This window comes from Polypterus senegalus, chromosome 15 (assembly GCF_016835505.1).
Source record: "Polypterus senegalus isolate Bchr_013 chromosome 15, ASM1683550v1, whole genome shotgun sequence".
NCBI lineage: Eukaryota > Metazoa > Chordata > Cladistia > Polypteriformes > Polypteridae > Polypterus > Polypterus senegalus.
In genome coordinates, this window is record NC_053168.1 from 2376457 (window position 1) to 2404375 (window position 27919).

At 43.0% G+C, this 27919-nt stretch overlaps 1 protein-coding gene across 1 annotated transcript; it reads right to left on the bottom strand.

Annotated features, from left to right (window-relative positions):
* Window positions 1-1723: 1723 nt before the first annotated feature.
* eaf1 (ELL associated factor 1) lies at window positions 1724-27910 on the bottom strand. Its single transcript, XM_039736173.1, has 6 exons — window positions 27657-27910; window positions 26110-26204; window positions 21130-21266; window positions 17405-17571; window positions 16721-16942; window positions 1724-3331 (listed from the first exon to the last, which is right to left on the bottom strand). The coding sequence occupies exons 1-6, from the start codon at window positions 27757-27759 to the stop codon at window positions 3285-3287; spliced, it is 771 nt and encodes a 256-aa protein (XP_039592107.1). The 5' UTR covers window positions 27760-27910; the 3' UTR covers window positions 1724-3284.
* Between the last annotated feature and the right edge of the window lie 9 nt (window positions 27911-27919).

Consider the following 27919-nt stretch of genomic DNA (forward strand, 5'->3'; position numbering starts at 1 on the left):
CATCGTTCCGCCCATTCTCAGGCTACACAGTGATGCCATATTTGATACTTTTACTTTTGATAAGTTACAATCTGAGACGTGAAACGGTGCGAACAGTTAACAAGTAGAAAGTGGCTGTGCTTAAGTTAAAGTGAGTTTTAGGAGCGAATGCTTGTTGGTGTGTCGAAGTGCAGGATTCTGAGGGTCCCCTCGAGCTCACCCCCCCAATCTTTGCCATGTGGCCGCTTGCCGGAGTTGAGCAGACTGGACAGTCTGGGACTGGGGTGGGCAGAGTCCCCGGTCCGGCAGAGCGCATTTGGTAGGCTGGCTGGTGTGCCTTCAGTCATCATCGTGTTGAAAAGTCGTCCAGATTTTGAACTAATGGCCTCACACTCTTCCTCGAGCCTACTTTGATGTGATAGTACAATTCATAGTTGACTCGATAACCGCAAGTCATCCAGGCCATGCAGCAGTAATGAACCCCACACCCTCACATCTCCATCGCCAGGCGTCACGTTTGGTATGAGGTGGTGGTTCTTCTTCTGAAAGGCTGTCTTTGGTTTGCAGTAAATGTGTCTGCTGTGGCCAAGCGGCTCGATGGTGGACTTGTCTGTCCAGAGCACTTCGCTCTTCGCCGAGATCTTCAGAGCCAATCTGTGGTCTGCTCTGATGCTCTTTTCAGACAGCAAAGGCTTTTGACGTGCAGGTCACATTTGTGACGTCTCTTTTTGATGGTAGATGCCTGCACTTTGACAGCAACTGTTGCACGAGTTACCTAAAGATCCCAGTGTGAAATTCTGAGACCCTTGGTGACTCCTTGTAGTCTGAAACGGTCAGCTCTTGTGTCGGCCAGTCCTAGCTAATTTACGGTGGAATGGTTGATTTTAATCATTTGTTGATCTCTTGACAGATTTCTAGGCACCCACAGCCTTCTTTCCAAGGGCGCTAGAGAGCTCTTTGATCTTAGCATGATGACAGCACACACCTCAAAGAGCAAAGAGAACACCAGAATCCCCCAATATCTGCGGTTTAAATAGATCAACCAGGCCCATCTGGCAACTCCTGATTATTGACCCCTCGCCTGGAAGGCCTCCTTCTGACTTGATGGAGCTGAAGTGCTGATGGACGTAGGGATGGACTTCCTTTTGCTACGTGAATGAATTCCCTGTGTCATCTGCTCATGTCGATCACCTCTATCAGTAGGCGCCGTCTACATGAAGATCTACTTGCTTGTCTGTTCAAATTTGTTGAAAAGCTCATCGGGGTCCACAGGGTGAACTTAAACTTTATCACATGACCAGATGTGTGCGGATAGGGTGACCCCAAACCCCGAGTGTACACTCAATTCCGATGTCAATAACTGTCTCCTACCCGTGTCCTGAGGTACATTCAGTGTTCAGGTTCTGTTGGTCCCCACTCGTTTACTGCGGACTCGCTGCCCAGTTCTCTGACACATGCGACATTACTGTGTACAAGTCCTTTCCAAGGCTGCACACTGCCTGGCTGGTGCGCCATTTTAGTTGACCTGCTCGTTACTCTCTACAGTATGGGATTTCAACTTAAGTTTCCTGCTTTTTGGAAAAGATGAAAACAAAACTGCTGTTATATTTTCATGACAATCTGCTCTCTTCGATTTGACTGCTGCTCTTCGTTGCAGGTTGTGTGTGGCCAGCCAATTATGAGCACAAGGACAACGTTGGTCATAAGGTCAGAGGTGAACACAAGAGACCTAAAGCCACCTGCATAACATAGCTAGCAAGGCGTTTTTATTGTTCAGTCTGCATCCTCACCAACTATGTGTTAACATCAGTGCATCTTATCAGCACCTAACAGACATATCAGGATTAAATATTCAAAGGAAATCAAAAAGTAAAGGCAATTTGTGTGTAAAATGAAGCCCCTACCGTCCCTGGACAGCACCTGCTGAAAAGGTGACTCACGCTTGCCACACTATCAGATGGCACTCTCGTTTCTAAACACGGTGGACGTACTGCCCAGTCAGGTGAAGTCGGTGGCACATTGGTGGTGCGACTTCTAGCCAGAGGGGACTTCAAACGCAACAGAGTGTAACTGCAGACCAAAGTACCTATGAGGTCAGTCATGTGATGCCTCAACATCACCAAACGCCCTCAATGTCAGTCACGTAACACCCGCTGCATTAGAATATGATTAGCATTAGGACCCCGTTACACTCAGGTTGTAGGAGGGCTATCTGAGTCAAAGGGCGTTTTGTGACTCACCTGATCTATTGTCATAGGTATTGCAAGCTGCAGCGAGACCCTTCTCGTCAAACTTGAAAACTGTGGTGGCAGATCTCATCGCCTGAGGATGTCAGATTACGAGACTCTTTCCAGCACCGTTACACATTTTCACAGTGTCACATGATCACCCCTTTTTCCTAATAGCCAATAACATGTTGTACAAATGCTTATGAGGTACGGTGAATTTCGCAACAATCTCGATCCTTTGCTTCTTTTTTCAGTTTCGTCAGGGTACAAAAAATGTGACGCATCAGAGAGACGAGCTTCACTTCGATTTGCAGGGTCCAAAACGCCTACATTGCCCCTAAGTCACTACGCTGCATACATTGGACTTCCACCTGAACACTATTCAGTTCTCAACTGTCGCACACACACAGAGCCCACTCTGATGACAGAACGTGAAACCGTCCAACCCCAACTAGCTAGTCTGCCACCGACACTCACTAGAAAATTTGTGTCATGTGACGGGTCCTTTATGAAGGCTACCTGGGTTGTACTGAGAGTGACGCCCGTTAGCCATTTTGTTTTTAAGTAATAACCCACACTGACAGGCCAGGACAGGAGAGGATGGACGTCTCTCCACTACGCCAGACCTTTGTTGGCCTCCATTGATTTGTTTCCTGACAGACAGCTAATAAACAAGGCTATCATTCTGATATCCCAAACCTTAGTGATTTCTCTTTTTTAAAAATTAGTAAAACTTAAAAGATAAAACTTAACTGTATCCTAAACTTTCAAGTAGGCATGGCCGATGGTGTCAGCCAATTACATAATTAGAGATCAAGAAGTTTCTGGAATGACGCAAGATGCACTGGGTCTAAAGTATTGGTTCGTTTTTTGCTCTTGACTTAATAAAATCCTAAATTGCCTTTACTTTTTGATTATCTCCTAATACAAAAAATACTAAAGCACAGCAAATGTAAAAGAAACTTGAACACATCGTGACACGTCATCATTCCCATGATAGCGAATGCCTGTAGAAATAAATCGGTGACAATCTTCACATCATCCATCTTGTTACCTTCATAGCCCTCCACTGGGGAGTCAGTCGTCACTGTCGCTACCGGATTCACTCAACTGTAAATCTTTATCTGAAAAAGACACAAATGAGAAGAAAGAGGAATTCAGAATTCCCATTTCAGAGGGGGGGACCATCCTGGTCCTGGAGGGCTGCAGTGGTTACAACTTCTGTTGTGGCCAATTTTGCTTTTGTGGTGCAGTTAAGGAAGGGGAGTGTGGGTATAACTGAGAATTTAGCATTTCGCTTTTGACTGCGATTTAGGAGTACGTATTGCACTTTGGTTACTGTGCTTGTTTTTGGCCTCACCCTGTTCTTGACTTGTTCATCGACGTTTTGTTTTTATCAAAAACCAGCCAGCTGGAATACCCAGAGCCATGAAATCAAGCAAGGGGCTACCAAATGACAAACATTATTTGTGTTTTTAGAGGCAGCCACAAACACACACACACAAAAAAACAAAAGTCCAACTTGTGCCAGGAATGCAAAGACCTCAAGTGGCTAAAAGCCAAAAACATGTGGCTTTGGAGAGCCTTCAGCTTTAGACCGACTGCTGCCTGTAGACTAAGGAGGTTAACATAAAATTGTGTTGTGTTTGCAACAAGACTTTCCCTCTGTAAAGTTGAGGCTCCATAATGCTGACCCTGTGTGTTTATTTAGGGTAAATGGACAGTACAGTGATCCCTCGCTATATTGTGCTTCGACTTTCACGGCTTCACTCCATCGCGGACTTTAAATGTAAGCATATCTAAATATATATCACAGATTTTTTGCTGGTTCTGGATTTCTGCGGACAATGGGTCTTTTAATTTATGGTACATGCTTCCTCAGTTTGTTTGCCCAGTTGATTTCATACACGGGATGCTATTGGCGGATGGCTTAGAAGCTACCCAATCAGAGCATGTATTAACTAAAACTCCTCAATGATATATGATGTGCTTCCCGAGCGGTGCTTGATTGTTTGCTTGTCTCTGTCTCTCTCACTCTCTCTGCCTGACGGAGCAGAGGGGCTGTTTGCCTAAAGGATACGGACGCTCCTCTAAAAAATGCCACTTTATCGCGGTGCTTCGGCATACTTAAAAGCCCGAAAGCACGTATTGATTTTTTGATTGTTTGCTTTTCTCTCTCTCTGACATTCTCCGCTCCTGACACGCATTCCTTTGAAGAGGAAGATATGTTTGCATTCTTTTAATTGTGAGAAAGAACTGCCATCTCTGTCTTGTCATGGAGCACAGTTTAAACTTTTGACTAAAGGGTGTTATTTCATGTCTAGAGGGCTCTAATAATGTTAACAGTGTGGGAGAGTTTATAAGGGCTTAAAATATATAAAAATAACCATACAAACATATGGTTTCTACTTTGCGGATTTTCATCTATCGTGGGGGGGTCTGGAACGCAACCCCCGCGATCGAGGAGGGATTACTGTACTCGCCTCCGAAGAGGAACATCTAATGGGTCAGTTTTTCCCAAAAGCAACTGATTTTAGCGTTTCACGGTGCTAATAGATGGGCCAGCCAGCCAGCCACGTTTCATTCAGAATGAGTGATTGTGTCCTTAAGGTCACATCACTGGTCATGTGTTCAAATCGTGCTGTGATGCCACTGTTTTTAGGAAACGCAAAGCCCTATATGAAAACTAAAAAGCAGGGAGATAACACGGTGGTTAGCCAGCCGACCACTGCACTAATAAAACAGTAGAACTTGATTACGCACTTCCGGTGGTTTCACAAGGACAACCATTGACAACGTCTGCTCCAAGGTAACGCTGGTAAAAGAGGCGCCACGTGGACTGACACAGTGGACTGAGAAAGCATTCGGACTCCATTTCATTTTTAAAAGATATTTCCCATTTTTGCCCATCTGTCTACACTCGATAATCAGTAATGACAAAGTGAAAGCATGGTTTCAGCAAGGTTTATGAACTTATTAGAAATCAAAACTCAAAATCTCTTTGGTTTTTATGAGTTAATTAAAAAATTGGATGGAACAAAGGTCTGCAGCCACCCCAGACCTCCAGTGATGGGCCCATTTTAATGCTGTTATTGTTGACCGAATGCCTCAATTTTCCCTCACAAGCAAGTTGGGGTTGTCCAAGTCAAGAGCACCACCACAATCATGGAGCCGCAAGCCAGTTGCGGCAGCTCACTAGCAGGGTGAACCCCCCCATATGCTGCTGTGTTTTACTTCTAAATGGACTAAGCAATCAAACGCAGTACAGCACAATGCTGTGAAAGAATATTTTCCTCCTTCCCAATTTTGTCTGTTTTTGTATATTTTACACAATGAACGGCCTCAGGCCTTGTGTTTTAGAGAATGGACACCTGAGGGAACACACGGTATACACTTCATAAAATTGCGACTTTATTTAAGAACCAAAGTTATATGGTAACTGTGTCACTCGTGTGAACAGGTAATCGCCCCCCAGACTTTCAATACTTGGCTAGAGCAGCTTTAGCAGCAACAATCACAACTAAACGCTGCTTCTAATTTGACACCAGCCTTTCACATCATGGCAGAGACATTTTTCTTTGCTTTCATTTAGACACACTGGTGGGTTTTCGCAAGTGTCACCTGCTCATATCGGGTCCTGCTACAGCATCTCTGTTGGGTTCAAGTCTGAACCTTTGAATTGGCCGTTCTAAAACCTGAGCCATTCAACTGTAGATTTGTTTTTGTGTTTGGGCTCCTTGTCCTGCTGTGTAACCCATTTATGCGTCAGCTTCAGATCACAGACAGATGAGCAGACGTCTTCCTTAAGAATATTCAGTAAAAATGCACAATTCCTACTTCCTTCACACTGCAGCTCATCACACCCATGTTTCAATGTTGGTCTTAGTGTTGAATGCCAGTCACAGCAGGCTCTGCGTTGTCCAAGGAGTTCTGCCTTTGACTTGCCTTGTTATTCCAAAAGGCTCGGTGGACATCTGGGTATTTCTTTGCACTGATGCTACTCTTGGATAGCAGAGGTTTGTTTGTGCCTTGCTATACAGGCAGTCCCCAGGTTACATACGAGACAGGGACTGTAGGTTTGTTCTTAAGCTGAATTTGTATGTAAGTCAGAACAGGTACACTATTTTAATAAATGCTACTGTTGACCGACTGTAACCAAGTGCTCTGCCAATGAATGATGGAGTTTCTCCTCTCTCTGTCCTTTTTATTATTTCTACTTTATTTTCCATGGTGATGGTTTTTCTCTTCTTTCCTGTATCACCAGCACTTGCATCAGATTTGTGTTTCAGAGACATTGTTGAAGGATGAAGACAAAAGGTTAAGATCCACTTAACAGGATCATCTCCAGGCAGAGGAGTAGCTTCAGTGACAGACTTTTGTCACTGTCCTGTTCCACTGACAGACTGAGGAGATCGTTCCTCCCCCACACTATGCGACTCTTCAATTCCACCCGGGGGAGTAAATGCGAACATTAATTTTATTTTAATTCTTTTCATTTTTATTACTATTTAATTTAATATTGTTTCTTTGTATCAGTATACTGCTGCTGGATTATGTGAATTTCCCCTTGGGATTAATAAAGTATCTATCTATCTATCTATAAGCTCTTCTGTACAGCACTGTACACGCTATCACAGCAGGGAGGCACCCGTCATCAACACGTCTGGTGTACTGACGAGAGACAACTTCCTGCTATGTGCGTAACGGTACAATCAGACTTGCTATTGAGAATGAATGGGGGTGGCGAGAACCACCCGCCCACCACACAGTCACCTCCACTTGCATACAGTATGCTGCCTTCAGCATCCGTCCACCGAGAATGAACAGGGTGCGGTCAAAGGCGGGTAGTGAATCAGCCACCACCACCCCCATTCAACAGGCAACCACCCAAGGCACATTACAATACTGCCCCTCTGCCGCCCCATTCATCTTCAATGGCCTCCGTTCAGCCACAACTGGGTCACCGCTTGCAGCATCACTAGCCCCCCACCGAGAACAAACGGGGCAGCCATTCGAGGGCCACTGCAAGGCTGTGTGGTGGGCGGGCAGTGAAACACCCCCCTCAGCCCCATCCAGTCTCTGTCCAGTCAGAATCAGCGAACCGCCCCATCAAGCCTCCGTCCTGCACACAAGCGGTAGCTGTGGCCCCGGTGACTATGGACCACGGGTCACCCAGACGTCGACTGAGAATGAATGGGGTGCGGCCTCCACCGTCCCATTTATCAACCAGAGCTGCCTGAGGGACACTACACTGCATAAGCAGTGAAAACGCCTCCGTTCAGCCACCGCTTGCAGCATCCCCAGGTCGGAGATGACGGAGCGGCAGTTACTGGGAAGCCTGCATCACGTCCCCGAGACGATGAAGGAGCAGCTTCATCCCCCGTTCGTAAGTCGTATGTCCGTAACTTGGGGACTACCTGTACTCCTATCATTCTCGTTATTCTTAAGCTGACCTTAGCGAGGCCTACAGTTCCTCTGTGATGTCTTGAATTAGCTGTTGCTGTGCCATGGGGTCATTTTTGCCTGGCAGGCCGGCCACTCTCTGAAAGATCTCCACTGTTCCAAATGTTCTCCATTTTTCAGACAATAGTGTTCTGGAGTCCCACACCTCAGAAGTAGCTTTGCCACCTTTTCCTGAATGGGTCGTTTTAATGATTTTTCTTCCTCGTCTGCTCTGGGAGGCCTTTTGATTGAGGCCTAGTTTTCTTCTATGAACCTTGAGGTGAGGACCATGAGGTTTAGAGTTACAAGGGCTGGTTAAGACAGCTGAGTTTAATCATCTATGAACTTTGGTCTGCTGTTTGAGTGAGAAACTAAAGGGACAATTACTTACAGGTGCTGAATAACTTGATTACATAAATATATTAAGTATTTTTATATATTTAGAAATGGAGTTTTATGTTTCCTTTGGCTCCCTTTATCTAATTTTATATTTTGTCTAAGGTTGTATAGACAATACTACGTTTTCATTTCTTCATTTGTACTAGCATTTCCACATTGTTAAGACAGACATTTGACGTTCACCTACACTGCCAATGTAAGCATCGGTGGAAAAACCCTCCAAGGAATGGAAATGCAGTTGGCCACAGAATTTACAACAAAACTGTAGCGACCAGTAGGCTTATGGTAGTATAATCGTGGTGATATTTCTAGCCTTGACCCGCAATTGCTTTGAGACGATGATTGGCCAATGCTTACTGATCCAGGAAGAAAAAGGAGTGGCAAGCTGGGGCGCCGTCATCTAGTTTTGGTGGTGTAATGGTGACAAACTCGTGTTCAGAGAGAAATTTAAGGTGCCGGCGGAATAGGCGCCAGCCATCAGGTACATTATAGCTGATGACAGACAGGCGCCTGTTCTCACATGACGGAGTATTGGCGTTTTCAAGTCTGTGAATGCTGCTGCTCTGACGCCTGTTGATGTGCTGAGAGATGTTTTATCAGGAGAAGACTGTCCAACAGTTTCTTTGTTAGTACTTAGTAGGCTTATACCAATATCTGACATCAATATATATTGTAATGACCCGGCAGTCAGCGCTGGCGGCATGGTGCATTGTGGGTATTTCTGTAACGTTACTGTTTGTACTGGGCAAGCAAGGCAATTGATTTCCTGTTGTACTATAAATGTTATATGTGTTTGTGTTGCAGTTGCTTGGGTGGGCTTGGGTCATTTGTAGCCCAGGAGTGGTAAGTGTAACAGTTACCATCATGGAGAAGGATGTCTTTCTGAATGACCTTGGCAATGGCCTTGCAATATGTTGAGCTTTGTTTCTGACTATCTGCTCTAATAAAGAGATACAAAAGGACAGAGCTGTGTGTTGCTAGATTCCATCTATGCAATTATGTACGGAGACACTCGGGGTCCTGCGGTGTATGGGACACGAGTGTTCGCTTGCTTAATGAGCTGGGTACAGCTGCGTGCATGGCGCTGGCATTCCGCTGGCCGACCAGCTTGGGGGAAGTGCGCAGTAGAGTTCGGCTCCGAGAACTTCAATACTCAACCACGGGTTGTTTCTATATATATATATATATATATATATATATATACACATACACAGTGGGTATAGAAAAGAATCCTCCTTAGAGAGTCATGGCCGGGGGGCTGTCAAGGGACCGGGCCTGTTAAAGCCCATTGCAGCACTTCTTGTGTGATTCTGGGCTACTATACTAAAATAAATTGTATTGTATAATCCCCCCCTTCAAAATATTCCAATTTATTTTGCTTTACAGCCTTAAATGAAAACACACACAAAAATATTTCTTCCCAGTTTTACTCACTCAATGCCACCTCTAACATCCAAGTGAAAGAAAAAATCAAAAACAAGACCTACTGAGATTAATAAAGGACCCCCATGTCAATGTCATTTTGTGGACCCACCTTTTGCTTTAATGACAGTCTTGAGTCTGTTGGGATTCTTCTCCATCAGCATTGCCTCCCACTCTTCTTTACAGTTTAACTGTTCAAGTTCGCTCAAATTGGATGGTGAGCGTTGGTGGTCTGTTATCTTCAAATCTTTCCATAGATTTCACTGCACAACAGTTTTTTTGAAACATCTTGCTTCCTGAAAAGTTTTTGCTGATTGGTACCTACTGGCTATGCACAAATACAGTTTTGGTTTTACTGCATCACATAGGAACTCTGAGAAATAGACATTTATATGTTTACTGACAATAACGTATTTAGTCACATTTATGTTTCGTATAAGCTATTAAATTAAACACAATTAAAAGTGTTTTGCTCCTGATTTTCTTTTGTATTCAATGTCAGGTGCATCACGTTGCAATGTCCAACAGTAGTCGGCAAGCATTGACGGATTCCAGTTGCCTTGGTATCGTCTCTCCATCGTAGCAATGTCCTGGTGAAACCTTTCACCGTGTTCGTCACTGACAGCACCGAGATTTGTGGGGGAAGAAGTTCAAGTGAGAGTGGAGGAAATGAATCTTGAGTGACATGTTGCAGTTCATTGTCTTGTATGATTTGAGAAGGTTGTCTACCAGCTGAATGTAGTTTGGGGCTCTGTAATTGCCCAGAAAACTGTCAACAACGTCTTTGAAGTATTTCCAGACAATTTTTTCTGGCCCAACTAACAGATCTTCAAACCACTTGTCACTCATAAAATGTCTCATCTGTTATTCTTGGGAACATCTGTCTTAAATAACGAAAACCTTCACCTTCCTTGTTCAGAGACTGTCGACTTGTGCAAAAAATACGGTTATATCATGATGTCGGCCTCGAAACACAGACATTTTCATACCTGGTGACAGCAAACACCATTCCTGCAGTGTCAAACCCAGCAGCTCGGCTTTTGCTTTTGACAGACCCAAATCTCTGACCAAATCGTTCAATTCGGACTGTGTTATCAGATGTGGATCGCCTGATGAGCACAGTTCAAAATCCAGGTCAATGTCACTGTCAGTATCCCGCATTGCAGTTTCTTCATCTGGTTCATCTAAGGTCCAATTCTCTGGTGGTTTCGGAATTGGAAGACTGTCGTCATGTGCCACTGGTCTCACTGCTGAAGGCAGATTAGGATATTTAATTGACTTCTTGTTTTTGTCAGAGAAACCAGACACATTAGTCAAACAGAAGTAACAGTCTGTCACATGGTCCTTCTATTCTCACCATATCATCGGAACAGCAAACGGTATCGTCTTTCAAGTGACTCTGAGCCAGGCTCTCAGACTGACAGCACATGTTGCACAGCAAATGTGAGGCATCCATTTCTTGTCTTGATCACCAATTTTGCAGCCGAAATACAGATGATAAGCTTTCTTCACAAGAGCAGTCATCCAACGTCTCTGAAGTGCAAGTGTACATTCGTCACAGATATAGCAGAATGTATCACGGCTGTTACGACATTGACGAGACATATCGCCCGACATCAAAACGTCTATAGCACAAAGCTTACTTACTGTTCTATTGCTACAGATACTATACTTTACTATACTGATACTACTCTACATACACATTGACTATCTACAAATGAGCAGGATCGGTGTATGCAAGCCATCTTTATAGCATGCTGAGACAGCATCAAGCTCGTTCAGACCTGCTCAGGATGTCAACTTCCACAGAACAGCTTTCAACCTGGTCTGATTCTATGCCTGGACATGCCCAGGCTGCACAAACCGTTGTTGATAAGTCACTTACGGGAGCGAAAATGTTTGGATACAAATATAAGAAAAAAAATCAGATTTTCAGTGTGATTTCTGTCTGGGCTCTGACTGGCCACACCAGAACATTCACTTTTTTCTCCTTCAGTCAGTCTCCTGTGTGCTCAATTTTGCTGTGTGCTTCTGGTCATTGTCGTGTTGAAAGGTGAGCATTCTGCCCATCTTTAACTTTCTGGCAGAGGGTAGCAGGTTTTTCTCAAGAATTTGACAGTATTTTGCCCCGTCCATTTCTCCTTCTACCCTAATGAGAACCCCAGGCCCGCCACAACAGGATGCTGCTCCCTCCATGCTTTACTGTAGGCATGGTGTGTTCTGGATGGTGAGCGGCATTGGTGGACCATTTGGTATCGAGGCCAAATAGTTTGATTTTGGTCTCATCTGACCACAAGACCTTTTTCCACTTGGCATTAGAATCTTCAAGGTGCATTCTGGCAAAGCTCCAACAGGCCTTAATATGACCTTTCTTGAGAAGTGGCTTTTTTCTTGCCTCAGTTGCACTACCAATCAAGGGAATGAATGGACCAGGAACAGCTTCACTAATCACACAGATTACAACTGATCACAGGTGGAGGGAAGCCAGTAACCGCAATGGAAATGGTGGGCACTGACACCAGAGTGAGTTTAGCAGGGCGGTGATCCTTTATTCATCTCAGGATTTCTTGTTTTTGATTTGTTTAAATTCTTCTGAACTGTAGCTGTGATGTCTTTCACTTGGATGTTAGAGATTGCATTGAGTAAGTAAAGCTGGAAAAAATATTAGTTTGTGTGTTTTCATTTAAGGCTGTAAAGCTAAAAAAAATGGGAATATTTCAAAGGGGGGATTATTTTCTATACCCACTGTACATGGGCAATGGACTTTATTTTACCAAGGATTTCAACCAGGTGATTTAAATCCACTATGCACTTGCATCCTAATTGTATGCAGGTAATTCCATAAGCACATTGCATTTACTTAGACTAGGAAGTTTAAATACGTCTTTATTAGAAAGCTCCATACAGGTCCAAATACTTCTCCACTTGCAAAATGCAAATTAGCTTCCAGACAACCTCCTCTGTTGTGGGCTTCAACGTGGCAGACACACCTTTGTGATGGCCAGCAGAAGAAGCCATTTGTGACGTGTTATTAAGAGGCAAGGCGGGAATTTACAATTGTGCGACTGGACAGTTTGTGCCAAAACTGCAACTTTGCTGCAGTCAGTCTGGATGTGAGAATGGAACCAAGATTGGCGAGTTAAACTCCTGCTTGGATTCTTCAATGCTGCTGCCACCCAGTTCATATTTTTCAGTACAGTGGAACCTCCAAAACTCTGGTCGTAAACACGTTTTGGTTGTGACCCGAAGTAACTTCCTCCATAGGATTGTAGGTAAACACAATTAATCCATTCCAAACCGTACGAACTGTATGTAAATATATTTTCTTTAAAGATTTTTAAGCACAAAAATAGTCAATTATACCATAGAATTCACAGTGTAATAGTAAACTAAATGTAAAAACATTGAATAACACTGAGACAAACACCCAGGCTCCCTGCTCAGCAGCTCGCTCTCTCTCTCTCGCTCTCTCTCCTGCACCGTCTCGTTCTTTCCTGTTCTCTTCTTTTTAACTTTAGCCGACTTGCGCTTCTATTTATGAAGAGGCGAGGTAATCGTGGCAATCAGCAGCTCCTGGGAACAATTACGGATGCGGAACGCTTCTCACCTGTGCACTTAGGTGGGAAACGCCCACATCACGAACGAACTCCTCAGGAACCGCTTTGGCCATACACCACCACGGCCCCTCGCTAAGCTGTGAGTGCGGTGATTATTTATTAAAACTGGCCTTTTTGATGGGAGCTGTGGACCCGCTATACCACAGCACGAAGCTGGGTTGAGAGGAGGTTACAGTTTTGAGGGAGAGTCCCTCTGCGTGATGCACCGAGAACAATGTACAGTACAGGGAGAGACTGAACACGTGCAGAAATCATCGGCGCATACGAACCGGAAGGGAAACTGGCTTGTTTGTCAACCGAGTGTGTGGTCGTGAACAGATGCAAAAGTTTGGCGAACGTTTTGGTCGTAACCCGATTTGTACGTGTTCAGTGGCGTTTGTGAACTGAGGTTCCACTGTATTTGCACAATAGTGCATGAGATCTGGAAAATGTACAGTGGTGTGAAAAACTATTTGCCCCCTTCCTGATTACTTATTCTTTTGCACGTTTGTCACACAAAATGTTTCTGATCATCAAACACATTTAACCATTAGTCAAATATAACACAAGTAAACACAAAATGCAGTTTTTAAATGATGGTTTTTATTATTTAGGGAGAAAAAAAAATCCAAACCTACATGGCCCTGTGTGAAAAAGTAATTGCCCCTGAACCTAATAACTGGTTGGGCCACCCTTAGCAGCAATAACTGCAATCAAGCGTTTGCGATAACTTGCAATGAGTCTTTTACGGCGCTCTGGAGGAATTTTGGCCCACTCATCTTTGCAGAATTGTTGTAATTCAGCTTTATTTGAGGGTTTTCTAGCATGAACCGCCTTTTTAAGGTCATGCCATAGCATCTCAATTGGATTCAGGTCAGGACTTTGACTAGGCCACTCCAAAGTCTTCATTTTGTTTTTCTTCAGCCATTCAGAGGTGGATTTGCTGGTGTGTTTTGGGTCATTGTCCTGTTGCAGCACCCAAGATCGCTTCAGCTTGAGTTGACGAACAGATGGCCAGACATTCTCCTTCAGGATTCTTTGGTAGACAGTAGAATTCATGGTTCCATCTATCACAGCAAGCCTTCCAGGTCCTGAAGCAGCAAAACAACCCCAGACCATCACACTACCACCACCATATTTTACTGTTGGTATGATGTTCTTTTTCTGAAATGCTGTGTTCCTTTTACGCCAGATGTAACGGGACATTTGCCTTCCAAAAGTTCAACTTTTGTCTCATCAGTCCACAAGGTATTTTCCCAAAAGTCTTGGCAATCATTGAGATGTTTCTTAGCAAAACTGAGACGAGCCCTAATGTTCTTTTTGCTTAACAGTGGTTTGCGTCTTGGAAATCTGCCATGCAGGCCGTTTTTGCCCAGTCTCTTTCTTATGGTGGAGTCGTTTAGAAATGGCTTTATAACCTTTACCAGACTGACAGATCTCAATTACTTCTGTTCTCATTTGTTCCTGAATTTCTTTGGATCTTGGCATGATGTCTAGCTTTTGAGGTGCTTTTGGTCTACTTCTCTGTGTCAGGCAGCTCCTATTTAAGTGATTTCTTGATTGAAACAGGTGTGGCAGTAATCAGGCCTGGGGGTGGCTACGGAAATTGAACTCAGGTGTGATACACCACAGTTAGGTTATTTTTGAACAAGGGGGCAATTACTTTTTCACACAGGGCCATGTAGGTTTGGATTTTTTTCTCCCTAAATAATAAAAACCATCACTTAAAAACTGCATTTTGTGTTTACTTGTGTTATATTTGACTAATGGTTAAATGTGTTTGATGATCAGAAACATTTTGTGTGACAAACATGCAAAAGAATAAGAAATCAGGAAGGGGGCAAATAGTTTTTCACACCACTGTATGCTTGTCAAAAAGTGTTAATAAAGAGTTTATTGCCACTAGTCCTGGCTGTAATAACTTATCCAGTCTTTTTGTAATAAGCGACCTATCAGTAAGTCACTCCATTTGGAAAAAACTGCTGTGCTCTCTGATCACACTTTTGTCATAAAGTGTGTGGCACAGCCATTGACGGCTCACGCATCCCTATCACTGCCCTAAAAGAACCTGACCTGGATTGTTACAACGGGGGCTAACTTTCTGTACAGGTGTGCCATTTGGCAGGAGTTGAAGGCTGACATATTTGGTATATGTTAGGCAAAGCTGATCTAATATATTCACATAAATAATGTGAAACAGCTATGTCACCACTGTGTTCACTTCACACTGCCCTGCTTGTATTTTGTGCTTTTTCTAAATTCAGAAGCACCAAGAAATAAAGGCTGGTGAGAAGCAATACAGAATGCTGCAGGTGTAAATGATGAATTGAGTTTGGTGTGAATCTTCATCAACTGAAACCTTTCTACTCACCTCAACAAATATCTTTGGTTAATTTGTTGGACTCACCGTGTTGCTAGACAGGCGAGGCCCATTCCTCCTTAACCCACCATTTGCACATTCACTGCTTTTCCTGTTTTAAACGAGGAGCGTTTCACCCCTTGTCATAATGCAGGGGTCCTCGGGGGCCGCAGTGGCTGCAGCTTTTCCTTCCAGCCAATTTCCTAATTAGAAGATGGTCCTTGCTGATAATGAAACTTGGCATTTAACTATTTGGCTTGTTAGGGCGTTCATTCATCCAAGGGAAATTTGAATTGCACTGTAGAGTTTCTTTCTTTGAGAACGTTATCCATGTGTTTTGTGGAATAGATTTAAAGTTAATGATCGTTCCAATTCCCCTCTTATTTATTTATTTAACACAGATACCAAATGGTGGTTTAAAAGGGAGCCCTTTATCTGGAGAGCTGCTGGTTTATTGGTTATCTGCATTTCATTATTAAGTAATGTCTGGTTAATTAAACAGGCAACAATTAAAACTAAAAATGCAGCTGCTAAAAACTAAAATAGGCAATTAAGAGTTTTGAATTGTAACAGGCCAGATAACTAAAATCCCAACAACTGTAATACTTTAGTAGTAAATAAATGGGGTCTAATTGAGAAACTGGTTGAAATGAAAACCTGCAGCCAGTGCGGCCCTCCAGAACTGTAATTGAGGACCTCTGATCAACAGCATAACTGAAATTTGTCTTTGACGAATGAAAGCGCTAACATGGCCATAGAGTTAAATAGCAAGTTTCATTATCAGCCAGGGCTGAGTTCTAACTGGGGAAACTGGCTGGAATGAAAACCCGTAGCCACTGTGGCCCTTCACGACTGTAATTTAGGACCCCTGTCATAATGCATGGCAATTAGCAATGAGGACACCCAGTGGCCAATTTGAAAACTACAGGAATTGCAGAGAATGATTAGAGTTTGCATTTTCAAACGTTTTTCATCCTGTCCACATTAGAAAGCTGAAGCAACATTTTCAGAAGTATACGGTTCTGGAGAGCATTTTCAAAGGTCTCCATTTTCAGGGGTTAAAAATGCTGGCAGTATGTGGATGAACGGTGAAAACGGAGACTAATGTCTGTGTTTGTCTGAAGCCATTCACTGTGACAATATACAAAGACAGGGGATATGAGGAAGGGGGCAAATAGCTTTGCACTACACAGGGCATATCATTGGACTTTGATCGATGGCTTTTCAACCCACTGAGTAGTCCTACACTTTGAGATATTTAAGTTTGACATTCCTATACTTCTACAGATACTTACGGAGCGTGCTCATGAGCTGGTTGTTGCCTTGAGCTCGGTCATTGCCATTGGAAATCACATTTCTGCCACTGTACTGTTGCTGGGTGGGAGACGGGTGGGTTTCGTCTTCTGCTTCACTGCTGGAGCTGTCATCTTCACTGCCTGAGGAGCTGCCAGAGTCAGAGGAACTGCTGCTTCCACTGCTGCTCATTTGCTCGATGATTTCCACTTCTGCTCGAAGCTCTGTAGGGACAAAAGGACACAAAGATAGTCAACCAAAGAATTGCCCCATTTGCTTTTCTTTAATCTTTTTTCCCCCCAAGTTAGGCAAATGGTGGCTATTTTTCGGGGGACCGTCAAGACTCTTTCAAAGAAGGAGCAGCAGAGGCTGATGGCTATCATGTCACGGACAAGATGGCAAACGAGCTGCATGACACCCAAATCAACACAAGGACAGCCTTCAGCATAGAGGGCAACGTTCTGTGAGCTCTGAAGCCCACCAATGTGAAACCTTTTCCAACCAGTTAACTATCTAAATGATAGTTAAATTAATACTGAAAATATAACTACAAAGCAAGCATAGAAAAAAGTTAAACACATTTTTACTTAACTTCACAACACCTACCACAGCTGGACTGGCCAGCAGCTCCCTGCAGCCCTGAAATTGGTAAGAAATTGAAAAAAGTCAAGCCAACATAAAGATACCTCGTTTTATGTCATCAAGCTGGGGTTCAGGGGAAGGGTTGTCTTTGGATGGAGACGTTTTAGTCCCAGCTCCCGGCTTGGTGGGGGCCCTGAACTGTGGTGGAGGTTGTGTTGCCCGGACCGGCTGCTGCTCCATGCGGGCTTGGATTCTACTGCTGCCTTCGGCTCTGAAATGGGAGAAACAGACAGCTGTCATCAGACTGGAAACCCTGAATAATCAGATTAACCTTCTACTTTTTATACTGCCAGTAGCATAACACATCAGGTATGATGTTTGCGAGAGTGACCTATAGTGGCAATACTCAAAATCCAGAATAAATTATCAAAGAGATACACAATAAAAAGGGTTAATATAATCAAATGAAAAGGAGATTCAGAATGTACAGAATTCAAGAAATCCCCAATCAAATATTAGGGCCCGTTTACTGGATTTGTCTTTACAATTTGTGTATTTAGTACTAGGGTGTTGTGCCCTGTTAGACCTTATGAATGTACCGAGAAGTCAAGCAATGACCTTTATGGTTAACTAAAAGATTACAATATGCAAAGCAAACGTTCGAGGCAACTCAGACCCCTTCTTCAGGCAAGATGGAGGCAGAACTTCTTTGTATTTCCCAGTTGATTCTGGGGTATGTTTACATGCCTCCATCTTGCCTGAAGAAGGGGTCCGAGTTGCCTCGAACGTTTGCTTTGCATACTGTAATCTTTTTAGTTAGCCCATAAAAGGGGTCATCTTGCTTGACGTCTCACTGAATTTGTGTTTTGGAATATTGTTGTTTGAAACTCTTTTTGCTCTTTTGAATATTTGCCTTGTTTTCCTCTTTTTGGTAAATAAATTCTTCATTTATACAAATTCCACTCTGCACTTTTGTTCATAAGCCAGGGTTTTATGGTTTCTCTGTCCTTGTAAGACATTTTTTTTCTAAAGGTATGTGGACTTCCTTTATATTTTGAATGTCTAAGACAGCTCCCCACTTTTACTCCTGTGTAGCTGTAGTCTACAGATAGAAGTTGCAATCTGGCATACTTGGGGAGAACATCTTCTGGAGTGTGCCAGGAATCTTCATTAACCTGCCTAGTAGAGGCTCAGGGCCTAAATACTGTCTGCAGGCTTCAGCTGGACCAGGCCCCAAAAACGAGAAGCAGGCAAAACAACTCGAAATGTCCACAGATCTATAAAAAGCACCACAAGAGGGAAGATAACAGTCAACCCCTGGCTTGGCAACAGAAACAGCCACAAAGGACCTTTATAAAACAAAGATTAACAGAATAGAAAATAAGGCAAAAACTCAAAATAGAACAAAAACAGCAGAAGGATGTGCCAAAAAGCTTTCAAGGGCTCTATACATCCTATCTATCTATCTAATCCTGCCAACTACGCTATCTATCTATCTAAAGCCAAACTTGTCCCTGGGGATAAATACATTTCTATTATTTTCTTCTACTGGTATTATTCTATTTTTTTAAAATACCACATTACTTTTAAATGTCTGTATTCCTCTGCAAGACAATGTGGTGCAGTAGCAAAGCCTTTGGATTTCAAACCATGAGGTTGTGGATTCAAATTCCACCACTGGCACTGTGTGACCCTGAGCAAGTCACTTCACCGGCCTACACTCCAATTAGAAAAATAAACAATATATAACCAATTGTATCTCCGATGTTGTGAGTCGCTTTGGATAAAAGCATCCACCAAATAAATAAATGTAAATGTGTTTCTCTCTAGAGTGACTGAAGCAATAATGTACAAACCGGATTCCAAAAAAGTTGGGACACTATACAAATCGTGAATAAAAACTGAATGCAATGATGTGGAGGTGCCAACTTCTAATATTTTATTCAGAATAGAACATAAATCACGGAACAAAAGTTTAAACTGAGAAAATTTTAAGGGAAAAATATGTTGATTCAGAATTTCATGGTGTCAACAAATCCCAAAAAAGTTGGGACAAGGCCATTTTCCCCACTGTGTGGCATCTCCCCTTCTTCTTACAACACTCAACAGACGTCTGGGGACCGAGGAGACCAGTTTCTCAAGTTTAGAAATAGGAATGCTCTCCCATTCTTGTCTAATAGGGCCCTCTAACTGTTCAGTCGTCTTGGGCCTTCTTTGTTGCACCTTCCTATTTATGATGCGCCAAATGTTCTCTATAGGTGAAAGATCTGGACTGCAGACTGGCCATTTCAGTACCCGGATCCTTCTCCCACGCAGCCATGATGTTGTGATTGATGCAGAATGTGGTCTGGCATTATCTTGTTGAAAAATGCAGGGTCTTCCCTGAAAGAGATGACGTCTGGATGGGAGCATATGTTGTTCTAGAACCTGAATATATTTTTCTGCATTGATGGTGCCTTTCCAGACATGCAAGCTGCCCATGCCACACGCACTCATGCAACCCCATACCATCAGAGATGCAGGCTTCTGAACTGAGCGTTGATAACAACTTGGGTTGTCCTTGTCCTCTTTGGTCCGGATGACATGGCCCCAGATTTCCAAAAAGAACTTGAATCGTGACTCGCCTGACCACAGAACAGTCTTCCATTTTGCCACACTCCATTTTAAATGATCCCTGGCCCAGTGACAACGCCTGAGCTTGTGGATCTTGCTTAGAAATGGCTTCTTCTTTGCACTGTAGAGTTTCAGCTGGCAACGGCGGATGGCACGGTGGATTGTGTTCACTGACAATGGTTTCTGGAAGTATTCCTGAGCCCATTCTGTGATTTCCTTTACAGTAGCATTCCTGTTTGTGGTGCAGTGTCGTTTAAGGGCCCGGAGATCACGGGCATCCAGTATGGTTTTACGGCCTTGACCCTTACGCACAGAGATTGTTCCAGATTCTCTGAATCTTCAGATGATGTTATGCACAGTTGATGATGATAGATGCAAAGTCTTTGCAATTTTTCGCTGGGTAACACCTTTCTGATATTGCTCCACTATCTTTCTGCGTAACATTGTGGGAATTGGTGATCCTCTACCCATCTTGGCTTCTGAGAGACACTGCCACTCTGAGAAGCTTTTTATACCCAATCATGTTGCCAATTGACCTAATTAGTGTTTATTGGTCTTCCAGCTTTTCGTTATGCTCAAATTTACTTTTTCCAGCCTCTTATTGCTACTTGTCCCAACTTTTTTGGGATTTGTGAAATTTTGAATCAACATATTTTTCCTTTAAAATGATAACATTTACTCGGATTAAACATTTGATCTGTCATCTACGTTCTATTACAAATAAAATATTGACATTTGCCATCTCCACATCATTGCATTCAGTTTTTATTCACAATTTGTTTAGTGTCCCAACTTTTTTGGAATCCGGTTTGTACATATAGAACCCATGGTGTATGGGACTTTTCTGTTATTCTTTTCTTACAGGGTTATCAGACCCAATAGAAGAGCACAGAATTAAAACACTGCTGGTTGGTAAGAAGCACATAACCAAATTGTGCATCAGCCTTCATACATCTACGATATTCTTGGGGACCAAAGAACAATTTAGGTGTGGGTTATATCCAGGGACACCCAAGCTAGAGAGTTCTTAAGTGGATTAGTGCGGAGTGACAGGCTGATGAAGCATCACTCATAAACTGTGCACAAATGGATTGTGTGCGTGTTAAAATGAAGGGAGTGAAAGCAGAGCAATCCAAATAACAAGCTTGGGGAGTTCCACTCATCCTCCGATAGTACATAAGGTTTTAAATTCATAAATATTATTAAACATCCTCACCTTGTTTTTTTAACCTGTATGCTGCTGCTCAGCTTCTCTAGTACGTACTCTCCAGTGTCATGATTAATGATCAGGACGCAGTCTTTCTGATACGGCCTTTTATTTCCTTTAAACACAGTCATTGGTGGAGTAGAACCCTGAAATGCAAAAAAGGACAATAGTGAAGATCCAGAGAAATATCTGTAATAAAATACAACAACAACAACAACATTTATTTCTATAGCACATTTTCATACAAACGGTAGCTCAAAGTGCTTTACATAATGAAGAATAGAAAAATAAAAGACACAATAAGAAAACAAAATAAATCAACATTAATTAACATCGAATAAGAGTAAAGTTCAATGGCCAGGGGGGACAGAAAAAACAAAAAAACTCCAGACGGCTGGAGAAAAAAATAAAAAATAAAAATGTTTACAATCATCCTTATTAGTAGAAATGCTGCAGAGTCCTAACAGGTACACTGAAGAAGCATTAATCTGTCTCACTGATAAATACAGCTTGGTGCCCTCAGCATTTGAAGGAAGATGGAAACATCACGTCTCCTAGGGGTAGGCAGCGGTGTAAACTGTGTTCTGAAATTTTTCAGGTAAGGGAGGAGACAGAATTGGTGTTACAGTATGACTCAGTGGCTTAAGGTATAAAGGCCAGTGTCGCAACTTCCTGGCCGCCCAAGATTGCGGATAGTAATAAAGCTTTTGCATTGCACTTTCCTTGCTGGCTGAATCTTTGGTATTCTAGTTAGGATTCTGAATATTCTTGACAATGATTTAGTGGTTTGACATCTTATTACTTTACTTTCTGGTGATGAACTTTTCCTGTTCTCCCAGCTATTGATATTGTATTTATCTGTTATATAGCGTCCGTGTAAAAGATTCACTATTTAGCTGCCGTCGTTTCCCAATTTCAGCCCTGAATGTCCTCTACAGGTTGCTATTCACTGTGCAGCCAATAATTCTTTAGTATAACATGTCAGTTTGTAAAGACCCAAGGAGATTGGCCCAAGCACTTTTGCCCTGCCCTGGAGTAGATATCCAACCCGGACTCCAGGAGTGTCTATGAAACGCAATTATTGGGCGTCCGTAAGAAGTGGGTATCATGTCCGTACAATATGGCTTCATTGTCATGTAGAAGTAATTGTCTGTGTATATGTGTCATAATCGTTAAGCACCGTATGTTATTTCATATCCATTTATTACATGCTGTTCAGATAGTTTTAAATACATTGTTATTTGTAACCAGTAATGCTTATGCTTGAATAGAGCCTCTCGTAACATTGTGTGTCAATACTTTCAAGCTTGTTTAATGACAGTGTCATGTGCATAACATTTAAAGTACAAAAATAGCATTATATTCATTATTAAATATTACAGTATAGTACTATTCATCGCAGTTTGTTCTTTAAATTATTGTCATCCATGTTCTTAGTCATTATTTGCATTTATCACAGCAGTTTCAAATGAATATTTCCTTTTTTTTTCCATCTGTTTTGTTACCAGAAAACACACAGACAAACACACCTTCATATCATTTATATAATCATCATCATCATCATCATCATCTACCCTTGGTGTAATCAACTTCATGAAAGTATGACTGGCATGGATTAGTCAATCAGTCAGTCATTGTCCAACCCGCTATATCCTAACTACAGGGTCAAGGGAGCCAATCCCAGCCAGCACAGGGCGCAAGGCAGAAAACAAACCCCGGGCAGAGTGCCAGCCCACCACAGGGCACACACACACCAAGCGCACACTAGGGACAATTTAGGATCGCCAAGTCACCTAACCTGCATGTCTTTGGACTGTGGGAGGAAACCCACGCAGACACGGGGAGAACATGCAAACTCCACGCAGGAAGGACCCGGGAAAAGAACCCTTAAAAGTCTTCTAACTGCGAGGCAGCAGCGCTACCCACTGCGCCACCATGCTGCCCTGGCATGGATTAGTATATCAATAAATAATTATTCGGACATCTTCTCTTTCTGACTGTTCCTATCAGAAAATCTGTGGCGACTGCACATTCTACGAAGAACTTCACCTAAAGAATGAGTGAGGTCACAAGTCGAGCCTAAATATTCAGCACCTCCGTAACAGTGCCCTCCACATCTACCTACCTATATGTATTCTAATTGTCCCTCTTGGGACAAAAAGTACTGTTTATCTGGATATCTATTATATAGTGCCTTCCACATCCACCTATTATTTAGTGTATTTCACATCTATCTGTCTGCCTACATGTCTCTTTATAATAGGCTATGAGAATTTTCAGGTAAGGAAGACATGTGTTTTAAGGTAAGGTTGTTTAACTCTTTTAGGGCAGATGTTGACTTTTGTCAACAAAAGAATGGATATCAAGGTCCAATGATAAAAGAAAGCTGCAAATGTTGATAAAACTCACTGTTACGTTACAGATAGACCCTCTTTGCTCAGAGGACTGTTAGACTCGTTGACTTGACGTTGAAACCCTGCGTGTGCACATAAGCGTAGAGTAAGTAATATCTAAAATGGCATCGTCATCGGGCAAGAGAGCGAAGCAAATGCATAAAGCGAAATACTCTCGGACTCTGACTTTTCGAAACTCCGATTATGATACAAGAGATCTGGAAATCGAAAATGAAAGACAGGTGCCTGCATCAGCTGACCGGTCCCCATCTGATCGTAGTGCTGGGCAGGCTTGTGCAGCTGACACGCCCATGAAAACGTTCTCCCTGGGAGGGCTACACAGACATCGATCTGTGGGAGACAAGCTGGCAACTGGACTTCACCAAACGATGGATTAGCAGCCACTCGACTCCTTCAAGACGTTTCTTTTTACCAGAAAGTGCCTTTTGACTCGTGAGTGGTGGGACAAACACGTACAGTGCATCCGGAAAGTATTCACAGCGCATCATCACTTTTTCCACATTTTGTTATGTTACAGCCTTATTCAAAAATGGATTCAATTCATTTTTTCCTCAGAATTCTACACACAACACCCCATAATGACAACATGAAAAAAGTTTACTTGAGGTTTTTGCAAATTTATTAAAAATAAAAAAACTGAGAAATCCCATGTCCATAAGTATTCACAGCCTTTGTTCAATACTTTGTCGATGCACCTTTGGCAGCAATTCAAGCCTCAAGTCTTTTTGAATATATGATGCCACAAGCTTGGCACACCTATCCTTGGCCAGTGTCGCCCATTCCTCTTGGCAGCACCTCTCAAGCTCCATCAGGTTGGATGGGAAGCGTCGGTGCACAGCCATTTTAAGATCTCTCCAGAGATGTTCAATCAGATTCAAGTCTGGGCCACTCAAGGACATTCACAGAGTTGTCCTGAAGCCACTCCTTTGATATCTTGGCTGTGTGCTTAGGGTCGTTGTCCTGCTGAAAGATGAACCGTGCCCCAGTCTGAGGTCAAGAGCGCTCTGGAGCAGGTTTTCATCCAGGATGTCTCTGTACATTGCTGCAGTCATCTTTCCCTTTATCCTGACTAGTCTCCCAGTTCCTGATGCTGCCACCACCAGGCTTCACTGTAGGGATGGTATTGGCCTGGTGACGAGCGGTGCCTGGTTTCCTCCAAACGTGACGCCTGGCATTCACACCAAAGAGTTCAATCTTTGTCTCATCAGACCAGAGAATTTTGTTTCTCATGGTCTGAGAGTCCTTCAGGTGCCTTTTGGCAAACTCCAGGTGGGCTGCCATGTGCCTTTTACTAAGGAGTGGCTTCCGTCTGGCCACTCTACCATACAGGCCTGATTGGTGGATTGCTGCAGAGATGGTTGTCCTTCTGGAAGGTTCTCCTCTCTCCACAGAGGACCTCTGGAGCTCTGACAGAGTGACCATCGGGTTCTTGGTCACCTCCCTGACTAAGGCCCTTCTCTCCCGATCGCTCAGTTTAGATGGCCGGCCAGCTCTAGGAAGAGTCCTGGTGGTTCTGAACTTCTTCCACTTACGGATGATGGAGGCCACTGTGCTCGTTGGGACCTTCAAAGCAGCAGAAATGTTCTGTAACCTTCCCCAGATTTGTGCCTTGAGACAATCCTGTCTCGGAGGTCTACAGACAATTCCTTTGACTTCATGCTTGGTTTGTGCTCTGACATGAACTGTCAACTGTGGGACCTTCTATAGACAGGTGTGTGCCTTTCCACATCATGTCACATCAACTGAATTGACCATACGTGGACTCCAATTAAACATCTCAAGGATGATCAGGAGACACAAGATGGACCTGAGCTCAATTTGGAGCTTCATGGCAAAGGCTGTGAATACTTATGTACATGTGATTTCTCAGTTTTTTTATTTTTAATAAATTTGCAAAAACCTCAAGTAAACTTTTTTCACGTTGTCATTATGGGGTGTTGTGTGTAGAATTCTGAGGAAAAAAATGAATTTAATCCATTTTGGAATAAGGCTGTAACATAACACAATGTGGAGAAAGTGATGAGGCGCTGGGAATACTTTCCAGATGCACTGTATGTAATAAGAATGTGAATATGCCTACTGTAGGGGCTCCTGAAAAATAAAACAGAGTGACATTTGTCATAAACATAGTAAGTATTTTATGTTCATTTATGTGTGAAAACCATTGCTTTGTGGGCTTTTAAGAAAACTGGGGCAAAAGGAAGTAAAAATAATTAACCCTAAAAGAGTTAACTCACTAATGATATTGCTGGAAAGTGGCGAGGTGCTACAGTGCTTAAACAAATTCTCCTCCTCTGTTAACAATCCCCCAACATCCCTTGGGTGTTTCCACATTTTATTGTTTTACAGCACTGAACCACAGAGGATTTGCTTCGGCTGTTTTGACACTGATTGATGGTAAAAAGGACTCATTTAAAGTCCAAGTGAAGACAGGTCTCTGCAGAGTGCTGTAAATTCTCTCCTGTGTGTATGTACATGTTGCCCCGAGGCCCTGGGCAATGCCATTTCATAGCACTGTATGCTGCAATATGGTGAATGGATGCCACTTGAACTTGACTTGAATATGAACTCCTACCGGAATGTGTGGTAACGTGATCGTCACTTCATCGCCTTTGCCTACTTGCAGCTCTCCTTCACAGGATGTGTCAATTGATGCCGGTTTAAAATCATCTGTGGGGAGGAAGGAAAACAAAATTAAATGAATGCAAATATCAAAAGTCTGAATTAGCGTAGACTGTCCTAATTCTCTGTATTCATGAGACACGCAGTGATTTACTTCATGATGCTGCAGTACATCATAAACAGCAACAGTTGCATCAAATATCTGAAATACTAAAATGTTCGCTTCAGTTTGTTTAAAAGTGTAAATATTCTCAGTTGTAATAAATGTTTGTTATTTTTCATCCTCTCATAGACGGTTAGATCCCCACTAATAGTCGACCTTGAAATAGTTGAAAACAATACACCACAATTAGTTATTCTGAACCTTCTTGGGTTGGCTCTTGAAAGGCAAGGACCACCGGCAAAGAATCACATATTAAAAATATGATTACATTCATGGTCAGCAACGTCGAAATCGCATTAAAGGACACCCCACATGCTTATTTTACCAATCCCCATTTCCTTCAAAGCGTTTTTGAAAAGGAGTAACTTTGACCTCTCATATTCCATTAGGAGTGGAGTCCCTGGGGTCAGTTGTTGTGGCCAGCAAAACTTCAAGTCCTTCAGTTCATTTTATTTTCTGAAGACACCTGCTGGTTTGGTTTTTATCTTAAGGGTGTAGGTTCCTGCACACAATATGATGGGCTAAAAACAAGGGCTTTTTTTTCAGGTCTAGAGGGCAACAAAACAAAATTAGCAGAGAACCCAACAAAAGCTTAATATCTTACATGACTGGATATCAAAACTAGTCGTGTCATATCTGGGGGTTTTCTCATACTGGGGAGTCAGGAGATGGTAGACTGCAGAAAAAAAACAAGTGATTTCAAAGCATTCAGGGGAAACTGGGAAGGGGGGCAAATACTTATTCACGGCACTGTGTCTTTGAACTGCTGCCGGGTCTGGATTGGGGAAGCTGTAGCCTGACCCGGCAAATATCGGGCACAAAGCAGGAACAATCCCTGTGGGGTGCCATCACACACACACACACACACACACACACACACACACACACACACACAGAGGCTAGTTTAGAGTTGCCAGTCCACTTTGCCTGCCGGCCTTTGAACTACGGGAGGATAGCGGAGCACCCAAAATGAACCTCCACTGACATGGGAAGGACATGCCAACGCCACACTTGGCCGGCCCGATCTCGTGACTGTCACTTGTGTCATTTTTTCCCGTTATTTTGATCAACGGGAAGGCAGTGCCATGGCCCGTTAGACAGCAGCAACTGCGCCACCTGGCGACAATAACATCAACTCGTTACGCTCACGTGTGTTCTCCGGCCTCGGGGAGCAGACAGCCCGAGCATTGGGGTTCGAGCAGTTGGTGCCAACCGGACTCGTTTACGACCGTTTTAGCCGACATGCATTTGAAATTTTCTGGCTTTTTTAAGATCCAGCCGCTGCCGCAAGGTGTGCACGCGCTCCCCAAAAATACCAAAACGGAACTGTTACTTACACCTGATGGTATGAAAAGAAGACTTGGGCCGCTTTTCAAAGCTCTCGCCCAACTTTAACACATGCTCTTCTTTATCCAGCAGCGGGTTTGAACTCCCGTTCATCACGACAAGATCTGTAACAATTTACATGGACTATAAAACAAATAAATTACACACAGATTAAAAGAGTTTTAGAAAAGAAAAGAAAAACTCGTAACATTAATCAGCGTAGTTATCTGCACTGCGCTGACATTTAAAAATACGAAGGTGGACTCCGCAGCCT

What these genes read in the sequence shown, in the direction of transcription:
- eaf1 (XM_039736173.1), bottom strand. Translation starts at nt 27,759, where the DNA reads ATGAACGGGAGTTCAAACCCGCTGCTGGATAAAGAAGAGCATGTGTTA. An exon ending in TTCTTTTCATACCATCAGGT is followed by an intron (nt 26,205 to 27,656) that starts GTAAGTAACAGT and finishes TCCTCCCCACAG; the next exon opens with ATGATTTTAAACCGGCATCA. An exon ending in ATACAGGTTAAAAAAACAAG is followed by an intron (nt 17,572 to 21,129) that starts GTGAGGATGTTT and finishes CTCCCATTTCAG; the next exon opens with AGCCGAAGGCAGCAGTAGAA.